The sequence below is a fragment of the Heptranchias perlo genome, chromosome 43 (genome assembly GCF_035084215.1).
Source record: "Heptranchias perlo isolate sHepPer1 chromosome 43, sHepPer1.hap1, whole genome shotgun sequence".
Taxonomy (NCBI): Eukaryota; Metazoa; Chordata; class Chondrichthyes; order Hexanchiformes; family Hexanchidae; genus Heptranchias; species Heptranchias perlo.
In genome coordinates this window covers 10,264,529-10,291,168 of record NC_090367.1, presented here as the reverse complement: position 1 = coordinate 10,291,168, position 26,640 = coordinate 10,264,529, and the positions used below count along the sequence as shown (strand labels likewise).

Genomic DNA, 26,640 nt, shown 5'->3' with positions numbered 1-26,640 from the left:
CCCCGATCTTCTTCCCCCGATCTTTTTCGCCCCGATCTTCTTCCCCGATCTTCTTCCCCGATCTTCTTCCCCCCGATCTTCCCCCGATGTTCTTCCCCCGATCTTCTCCCCCCGATCTTCTCCCCCCGATCTTCTTCCCTGATCTTCTCCCCCCGATCTTCTTCCCCGATCTTCTTCCCCGATCTTCTCTCCCCCGATCTTCTCCCCCCGATCTTCTTCCCCGATCTTCTTCCCTGATCTTCTCCCCCCGATCTTCTCCCCCCGATCTTCTTCCCCGATCTTCTTCCCCGATCTTCTCTCCCCCGATCTTCTTCCCCCCGATCTTCTCCCCACCCGATCTTCTTCCCCCCGATCAACTCCCCCCGATCTTCTCCCCCCCGATCTTCTCCCCCCCGATCTTCTTCCCCGATCTTCTTCCCCGATCTTATCCCCCCGATCTTCTTCCCCCCGAACTTCTTCCCCGATCTTCTTCCCCGATCTTATCCCCCCGATCTTCTTCCCCGATCTTCTTCCCCGATCTTATCCCCCCGATCTTCTTCCCCCCGAACTTCTTCCCCCGAACTTATTCCCCCGATCTTCTTCCCCGATCTTCTCCCCCCGATCTTCTCCCCTCGATCTTCTTCCCCCGAACTTATTCCCCCGATCTTCTTCCCCCCGATCTTCTTCCCCGATCTCCTTCCCCGATCTTCTGCCCCCGATCTTCTTCCCCCGATCTTCTTCCCCGATCTTCTTCCCCGATCTTCTTCCCCCGATCTTCTTCCCCGATCGACTCTCCCCCGATCTTCTCCCCCCCGATCTTCTTCCCCCGATCTTTTTCGCCCCGATCTTCTTCCCCGATCTTCTTCCCCGATCTTCTTCCCCGATCTTCTTCCCCCCGATCTTCCCCCGATGTTCTTCCCCCGATCTTCTCCCCCCGATCTTCTCCCCCCGATCTTCTCTCCCCGATCTTCTCTCCCCCGATCTTCTCTCCCCCGATCTTCTTCCCCCCGATCTTCTTCCCCGATCTTCTCTCCCCCGATCTTCTTCCCTGATCTTCTCCCCCCGATCTTCTCTCCCCCGATCTTCTCCCCCCGATCTTCTTCCCCGATCTTCTTCCCCGATCTTCTCCCCCCGATCTTCTTCCCCGATCTTCTTCCCCTTATCTTCTCCCCCCGATCTTCTTCCCCGATCTTCGCCCCCCATCTTCTCCCCCGATCTTCTCCCTCCGATCTTCTCCCCCCTGATCTTCTCCCCCCGATCTTCTCCCCCGAACTTCTTCTCCCCCCGATCTTCTTCCCCCGATCTTCTTCCCCCGATCTTCTCCCCCGATCTTCTCCCCCCGATCTTCTTCCCCCGATCTTCTCCCCCGATCTTCTCCCCCCGATCTTCTTCCCCGATCTTCTTCCCCCGATCTTCTTCCCCGATCTACTCTCCCCGATCTTCTCCCCCCGATCTTCGTCCCCGATCTTCGTCCCCGATCTTCTTCCCCCGATCTTCTCCCCCCGATCTTCTCCCCCCGATCTTCTCCCCCTGATCTTCGTCCCCGATCTTCTTCCCCGATCTTCTTCCCCGATCTTCTCCCCCCGATCTTCTCCCCCCGATCTTCTCCCCCCGATCTTCTCCCCCCGATCTTCTTCCCTGATCTTCTCCCCCGAACTTCTTCTCCCCCCGATCTTCTTCCTCCGATCTTCTTCCCCGATCTTCTTCCCTGATCTTCTTCCCCCGATCTTCTCCCCCCGATCTTCTCCCCCCGATCTTCGTCCCCGATCTTCTTCCCCGATCTTCTCCCCCCGATCTTCTTCCCCCGATCTTCTTCCCCGATCTTCTTTCCCGATCTTCTTCCCCCGATCTTCTTCCCCCGATCTTCTTCCCCCGATCTTTTTCGCCCCGATCTTCTTCCCCGATCTTCTTCCCCGATCTTCTTCCCCCCGATCTTCCCCCGATGTTCTTCCCCAGATCTTCTCCCCCCGATCTTCTCCCCCCCGATCTTCTTCCCCCGATCTTCTCTCCCCGATCTTCTTCCCCGATCTTCTTCCCCGATCTTATCCCCCCGATCTTCTCCCCCCCGATCTTCTTCCCCCGATCTTCTCTCCCCCGATCTTCTTCCCCGATCTTCTTCCCTGATCTTCTCCCCCCGATCTTCTTCCCCCCGAACTTCTTCCCCGATCTTCTTCCCCGATCTTATCCCCCCGATCTTCTTCCCCCCGAACTTCTTCCCCCGAACTTATTCCCCCGATCTTCTTCCCCCCGATCTTCTTCCCCGATCTTCTCCCCCCGATCTTCTTCCCTGATCTTCTCCCCCGGATCTTCTCCCCCCGATCTTCTTCCCTGATCTTCTCCCCCCGATCTTCTCCCCCCGATCTTCCCCCCCGATCTTCTTCCCCCGATCTTCTTCCCTGATCTTCTCCCCCGGATCTTCTCCCCCCGATCTTCTTCCCTGATCTTCTCCCCCCGATCTTCTCCCCCCGATCTTCTCCCCCCGATCTTCTTCCCCCGATCTTCTTCCCCGATCTCTTCCCTGATCTTCTCCCCCCGATCTTCTCCCCCCGATCTTCTCCCCCCGATCTTCTCCCCCCGATCTTCTTCCCCGATCTTCTCCCCCGATCTTCTTCCCCCGATCTTCTCCCCCCGATCTTCTTCCCCGATCTTCTTCCCCCGATCTTCTTCCCCGATCTTCTTCCCCGATCTACTCTTCCCCGATCTTCTCCCCCCCGATCTTCTTCCCCCGATCTTTTTCGCCCCGATCTTCTTCCCCGATCTTCTTCCCCGATCTTCTTCCCCCCGATCTTCCCCCGATGTTCTTCCCCCGATCTTCTCCCCCCGATCTTCTCCCCCCCGATCTTCTTCCCTGATCTTCTCCCCCCGATCTTCTTCCCCGATCTTCTTCCCCGATCTTCTCTCCCCCGATCTTCTCCCCCCGATCTTCTTCCCCGATCTTCTTCCCTGATCTTCTCCCCCCGATCTTCTCCCCCCGATCTTCTTCCCCGATCTTCTTCCCCGATCTTCTCTCCCCCGATCTTCTTCCCCCCGATCTTCTCCCCACCCGATCTTCTTCCCCCCGATCTACTCCCCCCGATCTTCTCCCCCCCGATCTTCTCCCCCCGATCTTCTCCCCCCCGATCTTCTTCCCCGATCTTCTTCCCCGATCTTCTTCCCCCCGAACTTCTTCCCCGATCTTCTTCCCCGATCTTATCCCCCCGATCTTCTTCCCCGATCTTCTTCCCCGATCTTATCCCCCCGATCTTCTTCCCCCCGAACTTCTTCCCCCGAACTTATTCCCCCGATCTTCTCCCCCCGATCTTCTCCCCTCGATCTTCTCCCCCCGATCTTCTTCCCCCGATCTTCTTCCCCTTATCTTCTCCCCCCGATCTTCTTCCCCGATCTTCTCCGCCCCGATCTTCTCCCCTCGATCTTCTTCCCCCCGATCTTCTCCGCCCCGATCTTCTCCCCTCGATCTTCTTCCCCCCGATCTTCTCCCCCCGATCTTCTTCCCCGATCTTCTTCCCCCCGATCTTCTTCCCCCCGATCTTCTCCCCCCGATCTTCTTCCCCCGATCTTCTTCCCCCGATCTTCTACCCCCGATCTTCTTCCCCCGATCTTCTACCCCCGATCTTCTTCCCCCCGATCTTCTTCCCCCGATCTTCTTCCCCCCGATCTACTCCCCCCGATCTTCTTCCCCCCCGATCTTCTTCCCCCCGATCTTCTTCCCCCGATCTTCTTCCCCCCGATCTACTCCCCCCGATCTACTCCCCCCGATCTTCTCCCCCCCGATCTTCTCCCCCCCGATCTTCTTCCCCGATCTTCTTCCCCGATCTTATCCCCCCGATCTTCTTCCCCCCGAACTTCTTCCCTGATCTTCTTCCCCGATCTTCTTCCCCGATCTTCTTCCCCCCGATCTTCCCCCGATGTTCTTCCCCAGATCTTCTCCCCCCGATCTTCTCTCCCCCGATCTTCTACCCCGATCTTCTTCCCCGATCTTATCCCCCCGATCTTCTCCCCCCCGATCTTCTTCCCCCGATCTTCTCTCCCCCGATCTTCTTCCCCGATCTTCTCCCCCCGATCTTCTTCCCCCCGAACTTCTTCCCCGATCTTCTTCCCCGATCTTATCCCCCCGATCTTCTTCCCCCCGAACTTCTTCCCCCGAACTTATTCCCCCGATCTTCTTCCCCCCGATCTTCTTCCCCGATCTTCTCCCCCCGATCTTCCCCCCCGATCTTCTTCCCCCGATCTTCTTCCCTGATCTTCTCCCCCGGATCTTCTCCCCCCGATCTTCTTCCCTGATCTTCTCCCCCCGATCTTCTCCCCCCGATCTTCTCCCCCCGATCTTCTTCCCCCGATCTTCTTCCCCGATCTCTTCCCTGATCTTCTCCCCCCGATCTTCTCCCCCCGATCTTCTCCCCCCGATCTTCTTCCCCGATCTTCTCCCCCGATCTTCTTCCCCCGATCTTCTCCCCCCGATCTTCTTCCCCGATCTTCTTCCCCCGATCTTCTTCCCCGATCTTCTTCCCCGATCTACTCTTCCCCGATCTTCTCCCCCCCGATCTTCTTCCCCGATCTTCTTCCCCGATCTTCTTCCCCCCGATCTTCCCCCGATGTTCTTCCCCCGATCTTCTCCCCCCGATCTTCTCCCCCCCGATCTTCTTCCCTGATCTTCTCCCCCCGATCTTCTTCCCCGATCTTCTTCCCCGATCTTCTCTCCCCCGATCTTCTCCCCCCGATCTTCTTCCCCGATCTTCTTCCCTGATCTTCTCCCCCCGATCTTCTCCCCCCGATCTTCTTCCCCGATCTTCTCCCCCCGATCTTCTCCCCCCGATCTTCTTCCCCGATCTTCTTCCCCCCGATCTTCTCCCCCCGATCTTCTCCCCCCCGATCTTCTTCCCCGATCTTCTTCCCCGATCTTCTTCCCCCCGATCTTCTCCCCACCCGATCTTCTTCCCCCCGATCTACTCCCCCCGATCTTCTCCCCCCCGATCTTCTCCCCCCCGATCTTCTCCCCCCCGATCTTCTCTCCCCGATCTTCTCCCCCCGATCTTCTCCCCCCCGATCTTCTTCCCCGATCTTCTTCCCCCGATCTTCTTCCCCGATCTCTTCCCTGATCTTCTCCCCCGATCTTCTCCCCCCGATCTTCTCCGCCCCGATCTTCTCCCCTCGATCTTCTTCCCCCCGATCTTCTTCCCCCCGATCTTCTTCCCCCGATCTTCTCCCCCCCGATCTTCTTCGCCCCGATCTTCTCCCCCCGATCTTCTTTTCCCCGATCTTCTTTTCCCCGATCTTCTTTTCCCCGATCTTCTTCCCCCCGATCTTCTTCCCCCCGATCTTCTTCCCCCCGATCTTCTTCCCCTCGATCTTCTTCCCCCCGATCTTCTTCCCCCCGATCTTCTTCGCCCCGATCTTCTCCCCCCGATCTTCTTTTCCCCGATCTTCTTCCCCCGATCTTCTTCCCCCCGATCTTCTTCCCCCCGATCTTCTTCCCCTCGATCTTCTCCCCCCGATCTTCCCCCCGATCTACTCCCCCCGATCTTCTCCCCCCCGATCTTCTCCCCCCGATCTTCTCCCCCCCGATCTTCTTCCCCGATCTTCTTCCCCGATCTTATCCCCCGATCTTCTTCCCCCCGAACTTCTTCCCTGATCTTCTTCCCCGATCTTCTTCCCCGATCTTCTCCCCCCGATCTTCTTCCCCCCGATCTTCTTCCCCCCGATCTTCTTCCCCCCGATCTTCTTCCCCCCGATCTTCCTCCCCCCGATCTTCTCCCCCGATCTTCTCCCCCGATCTTCTCCCCCGATCTTCTTCCCCGATCTTCTCTCCCCCAGTCTTCTTCCCCCCGATCTTCTTCCCCCGACCTTCTTCCCCCCGATCTTCTCCCCCCGATCTTCTTCCCCGATCTTCTCTCCCCCGATCTTCTTCCCCCGATCTTCTTTTCCCCGATCTTCTTCCCCCCGATCTTCTTCCCCCGATCTTCTCCCCCCTGATCTTCTTCCCCCCGATCTTCTCTCCCCCGATCTTCTCCCCACCCGATCTTCTTCCCCCGATCTTCTCCCCCCGATCTTCTCTCCCCCGATCTTCTTCCCCCCGATCTTCTTCCCCCCGATCTTCTTCCCCCGATCTTCTTCCCCCCGATCTTCTCTCCCCCGATCTTCTCTCCCCCGATCTTCTCCCCCCTGATCTTCTTCCCCCCGATCTTCTCTCCCCCGATCTTCTCCCCACCCGATCTTCCCCCCGATCTTCTCCCCCCCCGATCTTCACCCCGATCTTCTCTCCCCCGATCTTCTCCCCCCGATCTTCTTTCCCGATCTTCTCTCCCCCTGATTTTCTCTCCCCGATCTTCTTCCCCCCGATCTTCACCCCGATCTTCTCCCCCCGATCTTCTCTCCCCCGATCTTCTCCCCCCCGATCTTCTTCCCCCGATCTTCTTCCCCCCGATCTTCTTCCCCCCGATCTTCTTCCCCCCGATCTTCTCTCCCCGATCTTCTCTCCCCGATCTTCTCTCCCCGATCTTCTCTCCCCCGATCTTCTCTCCCCCCGATCTTCTCTCCCCGATCTTCTTCCCCCGATCTTCTTCCCCCGATCTTCTCTCCCCCGATCTTCTCTCCCCCGATCTTCTCTCCCCCGATCTTCTCTCCCCCGATCTTCTCTCCCCGATCTTCTCTCCCCGATCTTCTCTCCCCCGATCTTCTTCCCCCCGATCTTCTCTCCCCCGATCTTCTCTCCCCCCGATCTTCTCTCCCCCGATCTTCTTCCCCCCGATCTTCTCCCCCCGATCTTCTCCCCCCCGATCTTCTCTCCCCCTGATTTTCTTCCCCCCGATCTTCTCCCCCCCGATCTTCTCCCCCCGATCTTCTTTCCCGATTTTCTCTCCCCGATCTTCTCCCCCCGATCTTCTCCCCCCGATCTTCTCCCCCCCGATCTTCTCCCCCCGATCTTCTTTCCCGATTTTCTCTCCCCGATCTTCTCCCCCCCGATCTTCACCCCGATCTTCTCTCCCCCGATCTTCTTCCCCCCGATCTTCTTCCCCCCGATCTTCTCCCCCCCGATCTTCTCTCCCCCTGATTTTCTTCCCCCCCGATCTTCTTCCCCCGATCTTCTCCCCCCCGATCTTCTTCCCCCTGATCTTCTTCCCCCCCGACTTCTTCCCCCCCGACTTCTTCCCCCCGATCTTCTTCCCCCCCGACTTCTTCCCCCCCGACTTCTTCCCCCCGATCTTCTTCCCCCCGATCTTCTTCCCCCCGATCTTCTTCCCCCCCCCCCCCACCTCTGATTTTCTTCCCCCTCCTGATCTTCTTCCCGCCCCCCCCCCCCCCCATATCTTCTTGCGGCCCCGCCCTCCCCCACGATTTTCTTCCCGGCCCATCTAATCTGCTCATGAACCCTTCCTCCCTCCCTCTGATCCCCGGCAGCCGCCTGCTACCACCAACCTTCCTGCCCGACAGCCGGCCGCGAAACCCGGAAGTAAAATTTGCTGGCAATCGCCAGTGACTACTTTCCGGGTTTCACACCTGATAATCCTCCCCCCTTTCCCCCTCCCACCCCACCCCATTCCCTTCCCTACTCGATGTGAAAATTCTGCCCCTGATGTCATCTAGCTGCCAAAGTGAGAGCACTGTCTCATCTGTTTAAATATTGTGAGTTTCCCACCCGATCGCTCAGTGAATGCAGTATCCTAATCTCCCTTCACCCGGGAATGGGCTTCATGGCTGGTTACTCCCTGATCTATCTCAGTACTGCTTCTTGGAGAGCACGCAGAGGAGATTTACCAGAATGGTACCAGAGATGAGGGACTTCAGTTACGCGGAGAGACTGGAGAAGCTGGGGTTGTTCTCCTCAAAGCAGAGAAGGTTAAGGGGAGATTTAATCGAGGTGTTCAAAATCATGAAGGGTTTTGATAGAGTAGATAGGGAGAAACTGTTTCCAGTGGCAGGAGGGTCGGTGACCAGAGGACACAGATTTAAGATAATTGGCAAAGGTACGAGGGGGGAGATGAGGGGAATTTTTTTTTTTAACGCAGCGAGTTGTTCTGATCTGGAATGCGCTGCCTGAAAGGGCGGTGGAAGCAGATTCAATAATAACTTTCAAAAGGGAATTGGATAAACACTTGAAGGGTAGAAAATTACAGGACTATGGGGAAAGGGTAGGGGATTGGGACTAATTGGATAGCGCTTTCAAAGAGCATGATGGGCTGAATGGCCTCCTTTGCACTGTATGATTATATAATTGTTGTTGCATGAGGTGTGTTTACAGTGGGCTGTCTATCTCCCTCCCGCCCTTTCCTCCATGTCACGATGGCCTCAATTGAACTGCTCTGTTGCCAATTGTGCCGGTGAGTTCAGCACTTTGGAGGATGGGGAATGGATTGAGTGTACTGTTCACAGTTGGCACTGCCGAAGAGTGCATCTCCTTTTGTTTGCAGACGCAAAATAGATCCACTTAAAGCTGATGTAAATATTTTATCTGCGCAATAAAGGCACACACACACTTCAAACTTACCACAAAGCCAGCAGATTGATTCAAACGATGGAGAGAGCGATAATAGGCTTTCTGTTGCACTGTGATGCAGCGGCCAAGATTTGGAACTTGTTGAGTGGGGCACGCAGAGCGGTGTTACCATGGCGCGGTATGGTGTCACCGTCCTGCTTAGGGATCGGTGACGTGACAGAACTAGCCTTGTGTAGAAAGCAAAAGTTCATCTAAACTCTCGGCTCCCTCCCTCCCTCCCTCCGCTGCCTTTCCAAGGAAGTCATGGTGTGGAGATGCCGGTGATGGACTGGGGTGGTCAAATGTAAGGAGTCGCACAACACCAGGTTATAGTCCGACAGCTTTATTTGAAATCACAAGCTTTCGGAGCTTTGCTCCTTCGTCAGGTGAAGTCACGAAGGAGCAAAGCTCCGAAAGCTTGCGATTTCAGATAAAGCTGTTGGACTATAACCTGGTGTTGTACGACTCCTTCCCAGGAAGTGTGGATACAACGAGAGACTGCTGAAATCGGCAAGTGAAAGTCATTCTGCTATAAAGTGCCTGAGCCCACGGACCGTCCCGGCTCGTGGAACTCGATAAAGAAAGTTGGCCAGCACTTAGAAAGGATGTTTCCGCCGCACATTCATGCCTCTGTCTGGCTGGCGACGGACTTGATAGTTTACAGAAACTTGATTAGTGTAAATGTTGCACAGTAAATAAAAAAAGTTCCAGAGACAAACAAAGCAGTGGATGGAACAAAGACTTTCATTTATATAGCGCCTTTCACGACCTCAGGACGTCCCAAAACGCTTTACAGTCAATGAAGTACTTTTTGAAGTGCAGTCACTGTTGTAACGTAGGAAATGCGGCAGCCAATTTGCGCACAGCAAGATCCCACAAACAGCGATGTGATAATGACCAGATAATCTGTTTTAGAGATGTTCGGAACATAGGAACAGGAGTAGGCCATTCAGCCCCTCGTGCCTGCTCCGCCATTTGATAAGACCATGGCTGATCTGTGATCTAACTCCATATACCTGCCTTTGGCCCATATCCCTTAATACCTTTGGTTGCCAAAAGGCTATCCATCTCAGATTTAAATTTAGCAATTGAGCCAGTATCAATTGCCGTTTGCCGGAAGAGAGTTCCAAACTTCTACCACCCTTTGTGTGTAGAAATGTTTTCTAATCTCGTTGGTTGAAGGTTAAATATTGGCCCAGGACACTGGGGGGGGGGAACTCCCCCTGCTCTTCTTCCAATAGTGGCCGTGGGAGCTTTTGCGTTCACCCGAGAGGGGCAGCCGGGGCCTCGGTTTAATGTCTCATCCGAAAGGCGGCACCTCCGACAGTGCAGCACTCCCTCAGTACTGGCACTGGGAGTGTCGGCCTGGATTGTGGGCTCGAGTCTCTGGAGTGGGGCTCGAACCCACGACCTTCTGACTCAGAGGCGAGAGTCACAGCTGACATAACTGACAGATTAAAGTGAGCTCGCTCTGACCAATACTTTTATATGATGAGTGGAATTCCGTCTCTCTGCTGTGCAGTGGATGTGTCAGCTGTGATGCCACGTTGCAGGCAAAAAAGGTAGACCATAGTATGATAATCTGGTTGAAAACAGACGGAACCCTGACTCTCAAAAGTAGCTGGTTAGTGAATTACATCAATCTATCCAACATTGTTTTTCAGTTTTACAATGAGAAAATTATTGCTTCTCTTCCCCTTCCACCATTTTCAATGGTGAGAAACTATTGGTGTTCAGAGAGATTTGGTGACCTGGTACACGAAACACAGAAAGTTAACATGCAGGTACAGCAAGCAATTAGAAAAGTAAATGGTATATTGGCCTTTATTGCAAGGGGGTTGGAGTACAAGAGTAAGGAAGTCTTGCTGCAATTGTACAGGGCTTTGGTGAGACCATACCTGGAGTACTGTGTACAGTTTTGGTCTCCTTACCTAAGGAAGGATATACTTGCCTTAGAGGCGGTGCAACAAAGGTTCACTAGATTGATTCCTGGGATGAGAGGGTTGTCCTATGAGGAGAGATTGAGTAGAATGGGCCTATACTCTCTGGAGTTTAGAAGAATGAGAGGTGATCTCATTGAAACATATAAGATTTCCCTGGCTGGAGAGTCTAGAACTAAGGGACGTAGTCTCAGGATAAGGGGTCGACCATTTAGGACTGAGATGAGGAGAAATTTCTTCACTCAGAGGGTCGTGAATCTTTGGAATTTTGTACCCCAGAGGGCTGTGGATGCTCAGTCGTTGAATATCGGGTACGGTAGCATAGTGGTTATGTTACTGGACTAGTAATCCAGAGTCCTGGACTAAAATCCAGAGTCATGAGTTCAAATCCTGCCACGGCAGCTGGCGAATTTAAATTCAATTAATTAATTAATTAAAAAATTCAATTAATTAAATAAAAATCTGGAATTAAAATACTAGTATCAGTAATGATGGCCATGAAACTACCGGATTGTCATAAAAACCCATCTGGTTCACTAATGTCCTTTAGGGAAGGAAGCCTGCCGCCCTTACCCGGTCTGGCCTATATGTGACTCCAGACCCACAGCAATGTGGTTGATTCTTAATTGCCCTCTGAAATGGCCTAACAAGCCACTCAGTTGTAAAATCTCGCTACGAAAAGTCATAATAAGAATAAAACTGGACGGACCACCCGGCATCGGACCACTAGGCACCGGACACGACAACGGCAAAACACCAAGCCCAGTCGACCCTGCAAGGTCCTCCTTACTAACATCTGGGGACTTGTGCCAAAATTGGGAGAGCTGTCCCACAGACTAGTCAAGCAACAGCCTGACATAGCCATACTCACAGAATCATATCTTTCAGCCAACGTCCCAGACTCTTCCATCACCATCCCTGGGTATGTCCTGTCCCACCGGCAGGACAGACCCACCAGAGGTGGCGGTACAGTGATATACAGTCAGGAGGGAGTGGCCCTGGGAGTCCTCAACATTGACTCTGGACCCCATGAAATCTCATGGCATCAGGTCAAACATGGGCAAGGAAACCTCCTGCTGATTACCACCTACCGTCCTCCCTCAGCTGATGAATCAGTCCTCCTCCATGTTGAACACCACTTGGAGGAAGCACTGAGGGCAGCAAGGGCACAAAATGTACTCTGGGTGGGGGACTTCAATGTCCATCACCAAGAGTGGCTCGGTAGCACCACTACTGACCGAGCTGGCCGAGTCCTGAAGGACATAGCTGCCAGACTGGGCCTGCGGCAGGTGGTGAGCGAACCAACACGAGGGAAAAACTTACTTGACCTCGTCCTCACCAATCTACCTGTCGCAAATGCATCTGTCCATGACAGTATTGGTAGGAGTGACCACCGCACAGTCCTCGTGGAGACGAAATCCCGTCTTCGCACTGAGGACACCATCCAACGTGTTGTGTGGCACTACCACCGTGCTAAATGGGATAGATTCAGAACAGATCTAGCAGCTCAAAACTGGGCATCCATGAGGCGCTGTGGGCCATCAGCAGCAGCAGAATTGTATTCCAGCACAATCTGTAACCTCATGGCCCGGCATATTCCTCACTCTACCATTACCAACAAGTCAGGGGATCAACCCTGGTTCAATGAGGAGTGTAGAAGAGCATGCCAGGAGCAGCACCAGGCGTACCTAAAAATGAGGTGCCAACCTGGTGAAGCTACAACTCAGGATTACATGCATGCTAAACAGCGGAAGCAACATGCTATAGACAGAGCTAAGCGATTCCACAACCAACGGATCAGATCAAAGCTCTGCAGTCCTGCCACATCCAGTCGTGAATGGTGGTGGACAATTAAACAACTAACGGGAGGAGGAGGCTCTGCAAACATCCCCATTCTCAATGATGGCGGAGTCCAGCACGTGAGTGCAAAAGACAAGGCTGAAGCGTTTGCAACCATCTTCAGCCAGAAGTGCCAAGTGGATAATCCATCTAAGCCTCCTCCCGATATCCCCACCATCACGGAAGCCAGTCTTCGGCCAATTCGATTCACTCCACGTGATATCAAGAAACGGCTGAGTGCACTGGATACAGCAAAGGCTATGGGCCCCGACAACATCCCAGCTGTAGTGCTGAAGACTTGTGCTCCAGAACTAGCTGCGCCTCTAGCCAAGCTATTCCAGTACAGCTACAACACTGGCATCCACCCGACAATGTGGAAAATTGCCCAGGTATGTCCTGTCCACAAAAAGCAGGACAAATCCAATCCGGCCAATTACCGCCCCATCAGTCTACTCTCAATCATCAGCAAAGTGATGGAAGGTGTCGTCGACAGTGCTATCAAGCGGCACTTACTCACCAATAACCTGCTCACCGATGCTCAGTTTGGGTTCCGCCAGGACCACTCGGCTCCAGACCTCATTACAGCCTTGGTCCAAACATGGACAAAAGAGCTGAATTCCAGAGGTGAGGTGAGAGTGACTGCCCTTGACATCAAGGCAGCATTTGACCGAGTGTGGCACCAAGGAGCCCGAGTAAAATTGAAGTCAATGGGAATCAGGGGGAAAACTCTCCAGTGGCTGGAGTCATACCTCGCACAAAGGAAGATGGTAGTGGTTGTTGGAGGCCAATCATCTCAGCCCCAGGGCATTGCTGCAGGAGTTCCTCAGGGCAGTGTCCTAGGCCCAACCATCTTCAGCTGCTTCATCAATGACCTTCCCTCCATCATAAGGTCAGAAATGGGGATGTTCGCTGATGACTGCACAGTGTTCAGTTCCATTCGCAACCCCTCAGATAATGAAGCAGTCCGAGCCTGCATGCAGCAAGACCTGGACAACATCCAGGCTTGGGCTCACAAGTGGCAAGTAACATTCGCGCCAGATAAGTGCCAGGCAATGACCATCTCCAACAAGAGAGAGTCCAACCACCTCCCCTTGACATTCAACGGCATTACCATCGCCGAATCCCCCACCATCAACATCCTGGGGGTCACCATTGACCAGAAACTTAACTGGACCAGCCATATAAATACTGTGGCTACGAGAGCAGGTCAGAGGCTGGGTATTCTGCGGCGAGTGACTCACCTCCTGACTCCCCAAAGCCTTTCCACCATCTACAAGGCACAAGTCAGGAGTGTGATGGAATACTCTCCACTTGCCTGGATGAGTGCAGCTCCAACAACACTCAAGAAGCTCGACACCATCCAAGATAAAGCAGCCCGCTTGATTGGCACCCCATCCACCACCCTAAACATTCACTCCCTTCACCACCGGCGCACTGTGGCTGCAGTGTGTACCATCCACAGGATGCACTGCAGCAACTCGCCAAGGCTTCTTCGACAGCACCTCCCAAACCCGCGACCTCTACCACCTAGAAGGACAAGGGCAGCAGGCGCATGGGAACAATACCACCTGCACGTTCCCCTCCAAGTCACACACCATCCCGACTTGGAAATATATCGCCGTTCCTTCATTGTCGCTGGGTCAAAATCCTGGAACTCCCTTCCTAACAGCACTGTGGGAGAACCGTCACCACATGGACTGCAGCGGTTCAAGAAGGCGGCTCACCACCACCTTCTCGAGGGCAATTAGGGATGGGCAATAAATGCCGGCCTTGCCAGCGACGCCCACATCCCGTGAACGAATAAAAAAAAAACTGAGATCAGTAGATTTTTGGACTGTTTAAGGGAATCAAGGGATATGGGGATCGGGCGGGAAAGTGGAGTTGAGGTTGAAGATCAGCCATGATCTGATTGAATCGCAGAACTGGCTCGAGGGGCCGTATGGCCTACTCCTGCTCCTATTTCTTATGTTCTTGCTCCTTTTTGGAGTGTTTTTGAACAAACCTATTACCCACTTCAGCCCAGAGAATGGAGGTACAGATTAGTAAGAGTCCACAAGTATGGATAAGGGTACTGTAGGACTTCAGCTCGGGACACCGCCAACTGTAATGTTCCTGCAGGAAATGTCCACTGGGAGTACCCTATTCGTTGGGGCACTCCTTTGGAAAGAATCGCAGAGCCCAATGCCATGCCTCCCTCTCCAGAGTGTCCTTCTGATATCTGTGCCTTTCAGGAATGAAAAGCTCCGTTTCCCTCTCCGCTTGAGGGAGCCGATGTGGTTCGGATTCTGAGAGTTAAACATGCAAACAATGCAAGTGGTTACATTGCTCAAAAGAAATAGCTGCTTTAACCTGATGGCAGAATCTCAGAGCCACAAAAATGTAAAACGTACCAATGGTACGGGCAGGAAAGGGACCAGCTGGTCCATCGAGCCTGCCCCACACCATGATGGCCAAAGCATCCTGACTAAACTCTTCTTCCCTCCCCTCACCTCTCTCTCACTCCCTTCCCCCCCCCTGCCCCTCACACAGCCATGTAATTTCCTGGGAGAGGCAAAAAAACCCCCAGAGAAACAGTGCTCCGGAAAATTCCCCTCAGGCGATCGAAACCAGTCCAGGAGATCGCAAGGACCAAGTGTTATCTCTAAAGACGCTTACCTTCTTTCTGATGCGAGATGTTTTGCAAGATGAAGTTGACCGAATTGGCCATGCCAGAAACCAGACGCTCTTGTCTCAGTCTGAAGCTGTTGCTTACGAAGGATAATTGGGGCATTACAGTGCCTATGTTTACGTGCACTGTAGTGTGAGGGAACAAAGCTGTAAGTTGCTTTAGTCTGCAAACCTCTACTCTGTATGGAAATTATTGCTCTTCTGAAGAGGCTCCTCTTCGAAATAGTGCCATGGGATTTTTTTACGTCCACCCAAGAGGGCAGACGGGCCTCGGTTTAACGCCTCATTATAGTGCAGCGGTCCCTCAGCGCTGCCCCTCCGACAGTGCGGCGCTCCCTCAGTACTGCCCCTCCGACAGTGCGGCGCTCCCTCAGTACTGCCCCTCCGACAGTGCGGCGCTCCCTCAGTACTGCCCCTCCGACAGTGCAGCGCTCCCTCAGTACTGCCCTTCCAACAGTGCAGCGCTCCCTCAGTACTGCCCTTCCAACAGTGCAGCGCTCCCTCAGTACTGCCCTTCCAACAGTGCAGCACTCCCTCAGTATGGGCCCTCTGACAGTGCAGCTCTTCCTCAGTACTGCCCCTCCGACAGTGCAGTGCTCCCACAGTACTGCCCTTCCGAAGGTGCAGCGCTCCCTCAGTACTGCCCTTCCGACAGTGCAGCGCTCCCTTAGTACTGCGCCTCCGACAGTGCGGCGCTCCCTCAGTACTGCCCCTCCGACAGCGCGGCGCTCCCTCAGTACTGCCCCTCCGACAGCGCGGTGCTCCCTCAGTACTGCCCCTCCGACAGTGCGGCGCTCCCTCAGTACTGACCCTCCGACAGTGCAGCGCTCCCTCAGTACTGACCCTCCGACAGTGCAGCGCTCCCTCAGTACTGACCCTCCGACAGTGCAGCGCTCCCTCAGTACTGACCCTCCGACAGTGCAGCGCTCCCTCAGTACTGACCCTCCGACAGTGCAGCGCTCCCTCAGTACTGCCCTTCCGACAGTGCAGCGCTCCCTTAGTACTGACCCTCCGACAGTGCAGCGCTCCCTCAGTACTGACCCTCCGACAGTGCAGCGCTCCCTCAGTACTGCCCCTCCGACAGTGCAGCGCTCCCTCAGTACTGCCCCTCCGACAGTGCAGCGCTCCCTCAGTACTGACCCTCCGACAGTGCAGCGCTCCCTCAGTACTGCCCCTCCGACAGTGCAGCGCTCCCTCAGTACTGACCCTCCGACAGTGCAGCGCTCCCTCAGTACTGCCCTTCCGACAGTGCAGTGCTCCCTCAGTCCTGACCCTCCGACAGTGCAGCGCTCCCTCAGTACTGCCCCTCCGACAGTGCAACGCTCCCTCAGTGCTGCCCCTCCGACAGTGCAGCGCTCCCTCAGTACTGACCCTCCGACAGTGCAGCGCTCCCTCAGTACTGCCCTTCCGACAGTGCAGTGCTCCCTCAGTCCTGACCCTCCGACAGTGCAGCGCTCCCTCAGTACTGACCCTCCGACAGTGCAGCTCTCCCTCAGTACTGCCCTTCCGACAGTGCAGCGCTCCCTCAGTCCTGACCCTCCGACAGTGCAGCGCTCCCTCAGTACTGCCCCTCCGACAGTGCAGCGCTCCCTCAGTACTGCCCTTCCGACAGTGCAGCGCTCCCTCAGTACTGCCCCTCCGACAGTGCAGCGCTCCCTCAGTACTGCACTGCACTGCGATTGTCAGCCCAGATTGTGGGCTCAAGTCTCTGGAGTTGGACTTGAACTCACAACCTTTTGACTCAGAGGCAAGATTTCTACCACTGAGCCAAGCTGCCACCTTGGGTTAGTGCCCCTTGTTCGTGTCTCTATCGCTGCTTTTACACTGCTCTCGTGCCGCTGGCCTGAGACGCACGGGTCTCACTGCAGTTGGCGACAAAGGTAAACTCTGCCTCCTGGATTAGTTAAGACGGGCAGCATGGAAGGCCTGTACTGAGTCAGGAATCCCTACTGCTACTGGTCGGGCCCAAGTAAATGTTCTAGTGGGAGCACGATTCCCGGAGCGATCTCGAGCTGCGACATTAACACCAGATTCATGTGCTGACACGACATGCAGTTTTCTGTCCCACCCATTGCCCTGGATTTTCAACGACCTGGATCAGCCCTCGCTCACCCTCCACCCCTCTATCATGAAGACCAGGAACCAGGAAAATGGCCCAGGCTCACCACTCTCCCACACATCCACTTTGGACCCAAGATCAGAGTATTTTCTGAACGGCGAGAAGCCAGGAACTGTGGATGAGCAGAGAGATTTAGGGGGTCCAAGTACAGAAATGACTAAAAGCCAGTGGACAGGTACAAAAAAATAATTACAAAGGCTAATGGAACGTTGGTCTTTATCTCGAGGGCTGGAATACCTTCAGTCGGAGGGTTGTGAATCTTTGGAATTCTCTACCCCAGAGGTAGGGCAGGAAAGTGGAGTTGAGGCCGAAGATCAGCCATGATCTTATTGAATGGCGGAGCAGGCTCGAGGGGTCCCAGAGCCTACTCCTGCTCCTATTTCTTATGTTGCTATGTTCAAGGGGGCTTGGAATACAAAGGGGTGGAAGTTATGTTAAAGCTGTGCAGAGCTCTGGTCAGACCCCGTCTAGAGACACTGCGTCCAGTTCTGGGCACCGTCCCCTCAGGAAGGATATATCGGCCTTGGAGGGGGTGCAGAGCAGATTCACCAGAATAACACCGGGGCTAATTTATGAGCACAGGCTACATAGACTAACTAGGCTTGTATTCCCTCGAGTATAGAAGATTAAGGGGTGATCTAATTGAGGTGTTTAAGATGATTAAAGGATTTGATAGGGTCGATAGGAGAGAAACTATTTCCTCTGGTGGGGGGAGTCCAGAACAAGGGGGAATAACCTTAAAATTAGAGCCAGGCCGTTCAGGGGTGATGTCAGGAAGCACTTCTTCACACAAAGGGGAGTGGGAATCTGGAACTCTCTCCCCCAAAAAGCTGTCGAGGCTGGGGGGCAATTGAAAATTTCAAAACTGAGATTCATCGATTTTTGTTGGGTGAGGGGATTAAGGGTTACGGAACCAAGGCGGGTAGATGGAGTTAAGATACGGATCAGCCGTGATCTAATTGAATGGCGGAACAGGCTTGAGGGGCTGAATGGCCTCCTGCTGCTTCTCTGTCCGCACACTCGGCGTGGCTGGTCATTCCCGGCCTTTACGAATGAGTACGACGGGCAGTACACCTTGCGTACACTGGCCAGTCACACCCAGACGCCGGTGTGCATAACGCAGAGATCATGTCCGCAGCCGGTCTGCACAGGGTGGGTGCAAATACCACCCTCGGCTAGCCCGGCCTTCCAGATAAAGGAACAGGTACAGTTTCTGGGCTGCAGGGGGCAAGAAGTCTTGCGGATGGAAACTATGATTAAGCCATTGAAAGATAAAACCTGAAGTTGCAACAGTCGCGGCGTTGTGACACAATGTAGGAGAACAGTAATAAAATAAAAATGCTAATGATCCCACCCAGGCTGATAAGTGTTTGGGACAGCATCTCCAACGCCCCAGGGCGTTCCCCTGTCGTTCAGTCTGTGTTTGAGGTCCACAGTGCGGGGAACCTTGTGGAAAGATTTTTTTCAAAACCTGGTGATCACGACCAAAACTTTGCATTTTGAGTCCTGAAGAATTGGCAGGATTTAACGAGATTGGCGGAATATATTCAGGAATTTCAGGTATGGAGGCCTGTATCTGATGATTAGCCACGGGGACCCATCTTTTGCCATGTTGCGTTGATGGGTCTCTGCTCTTTGGGACACAGGCTCCATTGAAGAATCAGAATTTAATAGAGTAAATAAGGAGAAACTGTTTCCAGTGGCAGAGGAGACAGATTTAAGATAATTGGCAAAAGAACCAGAGGGGGGAGATGAGAAGAATTTTTTTTATGCAGCGAGTTGTGATGATCTGGAATGCGCTGCCTGAAAGGGCGGTGGAAGCAGATTCAATAATAACTTTCAAAAGGGGAATTGGAGAAATACTTGAAGGGGAAACATTTGCAGGGCTACGGGGAAAGAGCAGGGGGGAGTGGGACTAACTGGACAGCTCTTTCAAAGAGCCGGCACAGGCACGATGGGCTGAATGGCCTCCTTTTTTTTGATTCGTTCACGGGATGTGGGCGTCGCTGGTGAGGCCAGCATTTATCGCCCATCCCTAATTGCCCTTGAGAAGGTGGTGGTGAGCCGCCTTCTTGAACCGCTGCAGTCCATGTGGTGACGGTTCTCCCACAGTGCTGTTAGGAAGGGAGTTCCAGGATTTTGACCCAGCGACGATGAAGGAACGGCCGATATATTTCCAAGTCGGGATGGTGTGTGACTTGGAGGGGAACGTGCAGGTGGTGTTGTTCCCATGTGCCTGCTGCTCTTGTCCTTCTAGGTGGTAGAGGTCGCGGGTTTGGGACGTGCTGTCGAAGAAGCCTTGGCGAGTTGCTGCAGTGCATCCTGTGGATGGTACACACTGCAGCCACAGTGCGCCGGTGGTGAAGGGAGTGAATGTTTAGTGTGGTGGATGGGGTGCCAATCAAGCGGGCTGCTTTATCTTGGATGGTGTCGAGCTTCTTGAGTGTTGTTGGAGCTGCACTCATCCAAGCAAGTGGAGAGTATTCCATCACACTCCTGACTTGTGCCTTGTAGATGGTGGAAAGGCTTTGGGGAGTCAGGAGGTGAGTCACTCGCCGCAGAATACCCAGCCTCTGACCTGCTCTCGTAGCCACAGTATTTATATGGCTGGTCCAGTTAAGTTTCTGGTCAATGGTGACCCCCAGGATGTTGATGGTGGGGGATTCGGTGATGGTAATGCCGTTGAATGTCAGGGGGAGGTGGTTAGACTCTCTCTTGTTGGAGATGGTCATTGCCTGGCACTTATCTGGCGCGAATGTTACTCGCCACTAATGAGCCCAAGCCTGGATGTTGTCCAGGTCTTGCTGCATGCGGGCTCGGACTGCTTCATTACTTGAGGGGTTGCGAATGGAACTGAACACTGTGCAGTCATCAGCGAACATCCCCATTTCTGACCTTATGATGGAGGGAAGGTCATTGATGAAGCAGCTGAAGATGGTTGGGCCTAGGACACTGCCCTGAGGAACTCCTGCAGCAATGTCCTGGGGCTGAGATGATTGGCCTCCAACAACCACTACCATCTTCCTTTGTGCTAGGTATGACTCCAGCCACTGGAGAGTTTTCCCCCTGATTCCCATTGACTTCAATTTTACTCGGGCTCCTTGGTGCCACACTCGGTCAAATGCTGCCTTGATGTCAAGGGCAGTCACTCTCACCTCACCTCTGGAATTCAGCTCTTTTGTCCATGTTTGGACCAACGCTGTAATGAGGTCTGGAGCCGAGTGGTCCTGGCGGAACCCAAACTGAGCATCGGTGAGCAGGTTATTGGTGAGTAAGTGCTGCTTGATAGCACTGTCGATGACACCTTCCATCACTTTGCTGATGATTGAGAGTAGACTGATGGGGCGGTAATTGGCCAGATTGGATTTGTCCTGCTTTTTGTGGACAGGACGTACCTGGGCAATTTTCCACATTGTCGGGTAGATGCCAGTGTTGTCGCTGTACTGGAACAGTTTGGCTCGAGGCGCGGCTAGTTCTGGAGCACAAGTCTTCAGCACTACCTTCTGTGCTGTTCGATTCTATGATTCTGGAAGTAGGGGACATAGACTCAGGATAAGGGGTCGGACATTTAGTACTGAGATGAGGAGGAATTTCTTCACTCAGAGGGTTGTGAATCTTTGGAATTCTCTACCCCAGAGGGCTGTGGATGCTCAGTCGTTGAGTATATTCAAGACTGAGATGGATAGATTTTTGGACTCTAAGGGAATCAAGGGCTATGGGGATCAGGCGGGAAAGTGGAGTTGAGGTTGAAGATCAGCCATGATCTGATTGAATGGCGGTGCAGGCTCGAGGGGCCGAATGGCCTCCTCCTGCTCCTATTTCTCATGTTCTTATCACCACACTTTAGCTATTCCCATATGCAGTGTGCTGTTAGTGGGTTAACCCTCATGTACCGTGCCACAGAGGCCAGCCCCTAAGTTGTGTCAAAACAAATCAGGCAGACCCAGAGAGGTGGTGTTGGCCGATGTCTCTCGCGACAATGTAAACCCTGTGGGGGAGAGCTTAGGTGAGCTGATGTGACCAGGTCAACGCAGTGATTTCGTGCAGAAAGTAGTGCGGCCAATGCAAAAAGTCCGTTTGTGAGATATCCATACGCTATATGCCAAACACCACACACCGTACCATATTCAAGGACAAGGTGCAATTACTTAATTTGGATCTAGTGCAGTAACAACATAAATGTACAGGTCGTTGCAGCATCAGGAGCCGACTCACAGAACTGCTTCTCGCATTGTAAATGTAGCGTTAAGTGTTGGCTTGTCCTGAGTAATTTGAGCATTGGATTTTGAGGGGCCGATGGTGGGAAGATGAGTTTATAAACTATCTTCGATTTGCAGCTTATGTAAAGTTAGAGATGGATTTGGATGCGTAAAACTGTCGGGGAGTTTTGGAAACCTTATCATTGGGCAGCCAACATCACTTTAAAAAAAAAACAGATGATCTGGTCATTATCACATTGCTGTTTGTGGGATCTTGCTGTGCGCAAATTGGCTGCTGCATTTCCGACATTGCAACGGTGACCAAACTTCAAAAAGTACTTCATTGACCACCACCCTCTCGAGGGCAATTAGGGATGGGCAATAAATGCCGGCCTCGCCAGCGACGCCCACATCCCATGAACATATTAAAAAAAAACGCTTGGGGACGTCCTGAGGTTGTGAAAAGCACTGTAGAAATGCAAGTTCTCCGTTACTTTTTCGAACCATTAGCACCTGTCGTGAATGTTCCAGCTGCTTTTCAAGAGCAGTTTTCAAGGGCTAGTTACAAATAACGCGAGGGGCCTAAGGCTTGTAGCACAGGACACACTACCCATCAGTAAACGGGTAGACCAGGAGATCGGGAAATAGTGAGTCGGAGATTAACTTGGGATTTAAAAGAATGAAAGAGGAAGTAACAGTTTGAGAGCAGGCAGTTCTAGAGTGTTTCAGTTCCTCAAAGACTGAGCTGGACTACACACACCGTGGTGAGCGAAGATGTAGGATATGGGAGCAGCATGTTGGATGGTGTAGAAGTAACAGGAGAGGGACGTTCAGAGATGCCTTGACCATAGTAGCAGCAAAATAAAGACAAAAAAGTTCCGATGGGGTGAGAGAGAGAGATCGCCTCTCAAAGACCAGCTCTTCCTTATGTCCTGTCTGTCCAGGACGGTGAGGGAAAAGCTGGAGGTCCTCTCCAGAACTGGGAGCAGCAGGTGGCATCTTCGACAGACTCGGGTTAAAAGTTGTCAAAATGAAAAGAAGTGTTTCGGCTCAAAAGAAGAAGCTTCCTTTGTGTCTGTCGCTTACAAAAAGTTCCAATTTTTCTGATATTCCTGATATTCTTTCCAGAGTGGGTCCCAGACGGTCGACAACAGTGGCCAGGGGACGACTTGCCCTTTCTCTGCATTTCAGGAACTTGGCAACACAGGAAATCAGACTTGTGTTCCACCGTACTTGTTAAAAAAAACCACATTGAGTAGACTGAATTCGAACAATCGCAGAATCTTACAGCACAAAAGGAGGCCATTCAGCCCATCGTGCCTGTGCCGGCTCTTTGAAAGAGCTCTCCAATTAGTCCCACTCCCCCCCTGTTCTTTCCTCACAGCCCTGCAAATTTTTCCACTTTAAGTATTTATCCGATTCCCTTTTGAAAGTTATTATTGAATCTGCTTCCACCGCCCTTTCAGGCAGCGCATTCCAGATCATCACAACTCGCTGCGTAAAAAAAAAATCTCCTCATCTCCCCCTCTGGTTCTTTTGCCAATTATCTTAAATCTGTGTCCTCTGGTCACCGACCCTCCTGCCACTGGAAACAGTTTCTCTTCATTTACTCTATCAAAACCGCTCTTGTTGGGATTGGGTGACGTTGATCTTAGGGGCAATGGTAACTATTTGCGTAAATGATAACTGAGACGAAATGTCAGACTAGAAACATAGAAAATTGGTGCAGGAGTAGGCCATTCGGCCCTTCGAGCCTGCTCCGCCATTCAATATGATCATGGCTGATCCTCTATCTCAATACCATATTCCCGCTCTCTCCCCATACCTCTTGATGCCTTTTGTGTCTAGCAATCTATCCAGCTCCTTCTTAAATATATTCAGTGACTTGGCCTCCACAGCCTTCTGTGGTAGAGAATTCCACAGGTTCACCACCTTCTGAGTGAAGAAATTTCTCCTCCTCTCAGTCCTAAATGTCCTACCCCGTATCCTGAGTGTAACATCGTGTCAGATGGAATATTTAATGTTTTGGTACATTGTGTGTGTTTGGTTTACAGATGCTCCAGCTGCGATTTGTTAAAGGGGGCTTCAGCCTCCTGGGAGTGAAACGGATTGCTGTACTCAATGCTGCCTTTCAAAGCACTCAACGCGTAGACTACAAGCCCATCAAGAAAGTGATGGTGGCCAACAGAGGTAAGAAACCGCCTTACAACGACTAAAAAGGGGGTTTGTCTGAAGAGGCATGCATCCTGCAGACTATTGTTTCACACAAAATGACACTGATGGTACAACCTAATCGAGATGTTTAAGATGGTTAAAGGAGTTGATAGGGTAGATACAAAGAAACAATTATATATTAATGATCTGGACTTGGGTATAGAGGGTATCATTTCAAAGTTTGCAGATGACACGAAACTCGGAAATGTAGTAAACAATATGGAGGATGGTAACAGACTTCAGGAGGACACAGTCAGCCCGGTGAAATGGGCAGACACCTGGCAGATGAAATTTAACGCAGAGAAGTGTGAATTGATGCATTTTGGTAGGAAGAATGAGGAGAGGCAATATAAACTAAATGGGACAATTTTAAAGGGGGTGCAGGAACAGAGAGACCTGGGAGTGCACATGCACAAGTCCTTGAAGGTGGCAGGACAAGTTGAAAAGGCAGTTAAAAAAGCATACAGGATCCTGGGCTTTATTAATAGAGGCGTAGAGTACAAAAGCAAGAAAGTTATGCTAAACCTTTATAAATCACTGGTTAGGCCTCAGCTGGAGTATTGTGTCCAATTCTGGGCCCCCGCACTTTAGGAAGGATGTCGAGGCCTTGGAGAGGGTGCAGAGGAGATTTACTAGAATGGTCCCAGGGATGAGGGACTTCAGTTACGTGGAGAGACTGGAGAAGCTGGGATTGTTCTCCTCAGAGCAGAGAAGGTTAAGGGGAGATTTAATCGAGGTGTTCAAAATCATGAGGGGTTTTGAGAAACTGTTTCTAGTGGCAGAAGGGTCGGTAACCAGATGACACAGATTTAAAGTGATCGGCAAAAGAGGTGACATGAGGAAGCATTTTTTTACGCGGCGAGTTGTGATGATCTGGAACGCGCTGCCTGAAAGTGCGGTGGAAGCAGATTCAATAATAACTTTCAAAAGGGAATTGGATAAACACTTGAAGGGAAAACATTTACGGGGCTATGAGGAAGGAGCAGGAGAGTGGGACTAATTGGATAGCTCTTTCAAAGAGCCGGCACAGGCACAATGGGCTGAATGGCCTCCTCCAGTGCTGTACCTACTATGATGCTATGATTTCCTCTGGTGGGGGGAGTCCAGAACAAGGGGGCATAACCTTAAAATTAGAGCTAGGCCGTTCAGGGGTGATGTCAGGAAGCACTTCTTCACACAAAGGGGAGTGGGAATCTGGAACTCTTTCCCCCCCCCCCCCCCAAAAAAGCTGTTGAGGCTGGGGGTCAATTGAAAATGTCAAAACTGAGCTTGATCGATTTTTGTTAGGCAAAGGGTATTAAGGGTTATGGAACCAAGGCGGGTAGATGGAGTTAAGATACAGATCAGCCAATATTTAATTGAATGATGGAATAGGCTCGAGGGGCTGAATGGCCTTCTCCTGTTCCTGTTCTCCTAACTTGCTTGATTCAGGGGATAATATAAGAGAATTGGAAGGCAGCAATCATTACACCATTATTCAGAAAGAGAGCAAGGGTCAAACCAACTAGCTACAGGCCAGTGAGTTATGGCTCATTTTCATGGACAGAGTAAATGAGGACTTGGAAAAGTATTAATTTAATTAAGGAGAGTCAATATGGCCTTAGGAAAGACAAATTGTATCTAACTCACCTGGTCGAGTCACTGAGGTGATGGGTAGAGAAGGATCAAAGGATATCATACCCGTGGACTTTCAGAACTCACTTGATGATGTTCCAGCCAAGAGATTGATAGCCTAAGGCACATTGAACAGGAGGCAAACTCATGGCGTGAGTAGGAAATCAGTTGGGTGGTGGGAGGTAAAGGGTTGGGACGAATGGCAGACAATGACAATCAGTTGTCCCCCCTGGATCAGCGCTGAGGCCTCAGCTTCTCATTCGACGTATAAATGACCCAGACTTGGGAGTAGAGGGAGTAATACCCAACTTTGCGAAGCCAGAAGATGTAGTCAGTTGTGAGGAGAACGGAAGGTTGAGCATGGACGTAGATTACGTGAGTGTGCAGAATGACGGCAGAGGCAGGTGAATGTGGCAAAGTGCGATTCTGTACACTTTGGATGAAGAAATGGTACGGGTGGAATATGTCCTAATTGGGGAAGCACTAGTGGGTGTAGATGATCAAAAGAACTGCAGGATCCAGTACATAAATCATTAAAAGCAAGTTTACTGGTGGAAAGTATATGAAATATAAAGACAAGGAAGTAATCCTCTGGTTATATGGGACACTGGTCAGATTTCATTTGGAGTATTATGTTCAGTTTTGGACATCCCATTTCCACCTTGGGAAGACTGTGCCAGCCTTGCAAGGAGTCCAACCATTATTCGCCAGGATGGTATCTACAAAAGTTCAGCTTCAGAAATAGAATGAACTCAATAGAATCATACGGCCGAGCAGGAGGCCATTCGGCCCATCGTGCCTGTGTCGGCTCTTTGAAAGAGCTTCCAATTAGTCCCACTCCCCCCCTGCTCTTTCCCCACAGCCCTGCAATTTTTCTCCTTCGAGTATTCCCTTTTGAAAGTTATTATTTGAATCTGCTTCCACCGCCCTCTCAGGCAGCGCATTCCAGATCATCACAACTCGCCGCGTAAAAAAAATTTCTCCTCATCTCCCCTCTGGTTCTTTTGCCAGTTACTTTAAACCTGTGTCCACGTGTAGGTGGACTGAGACTACGGGAGACTCCAGAGATGGCGTAAATCAGGTGTGCATTGGGAGGAACAGATTTTGAGGGTAGTAGAAAGGATGCCATCAGTACTGGGTATTATTGGAGTCTGGAGAGTGCAGGATTTCACTGACCTGGGTGTCGATCATGGTGATGTGGTTGCACTCAGGTGGCAGTTCACTCCGATGTTTGAGGTTGCCATCTGTTGCTGGAGGGGGGGCGGTGGTGACAGTTTTAACCGGGCCGGGCACTGCCTGTGTTGAAGTCTTCAATGTACAATGTTTTCTTTCTTAAAAACGATGTCATTGTATCGCTGGTCGAAACTGGGAACCATCAGCAATTTCACGAAACCTGGCTGGGCCTGTATAACTCACCCAGCGGAGGCAATGTTACAAGGTGATGGAACAAAGTGCAGAGAAGATTCTTTGCCAAGATTGTGAAGAGCAGCATTGGAGCAGGAAAGAAAAGTCAGCAAGCAACCGTACCCTAAGGAGAGGAGAGAAGCGCAAAGTAGGTTGTTTGGGGAGTCTTTGACAAGGGGCCAGAGCTACAGCTAG

At 52.3% G+C, this 26,640-nt stretch overlaps 1 protein-coding gene across 3 annotated transcripts in view; it reads left to right on the top strand.

Moving 5' to 3' along the window:
• The window catches only part of LOC137306496 (pyruvate carboxylase, mitochondrial-like), a 1,155,436-nt gene that overhangs the window by 142,191 nt on the left and 986,605 nt on the right, over positions 1-26,640 (top strand). For all 3 annotated transcript variants that reach the window (XM_067975757.1, XM_067975758.1, XM_067975759.1), the window contains one exon: positions 23,268-23,403. In XM_067975757.1, the coding sequence (XP_067831858.1) occupies positions 23,268-23,403 (136 nt within the window). The remainder of the gene's footprint in view (positions 1-23,267; positions 23,404-26,640) is intronic.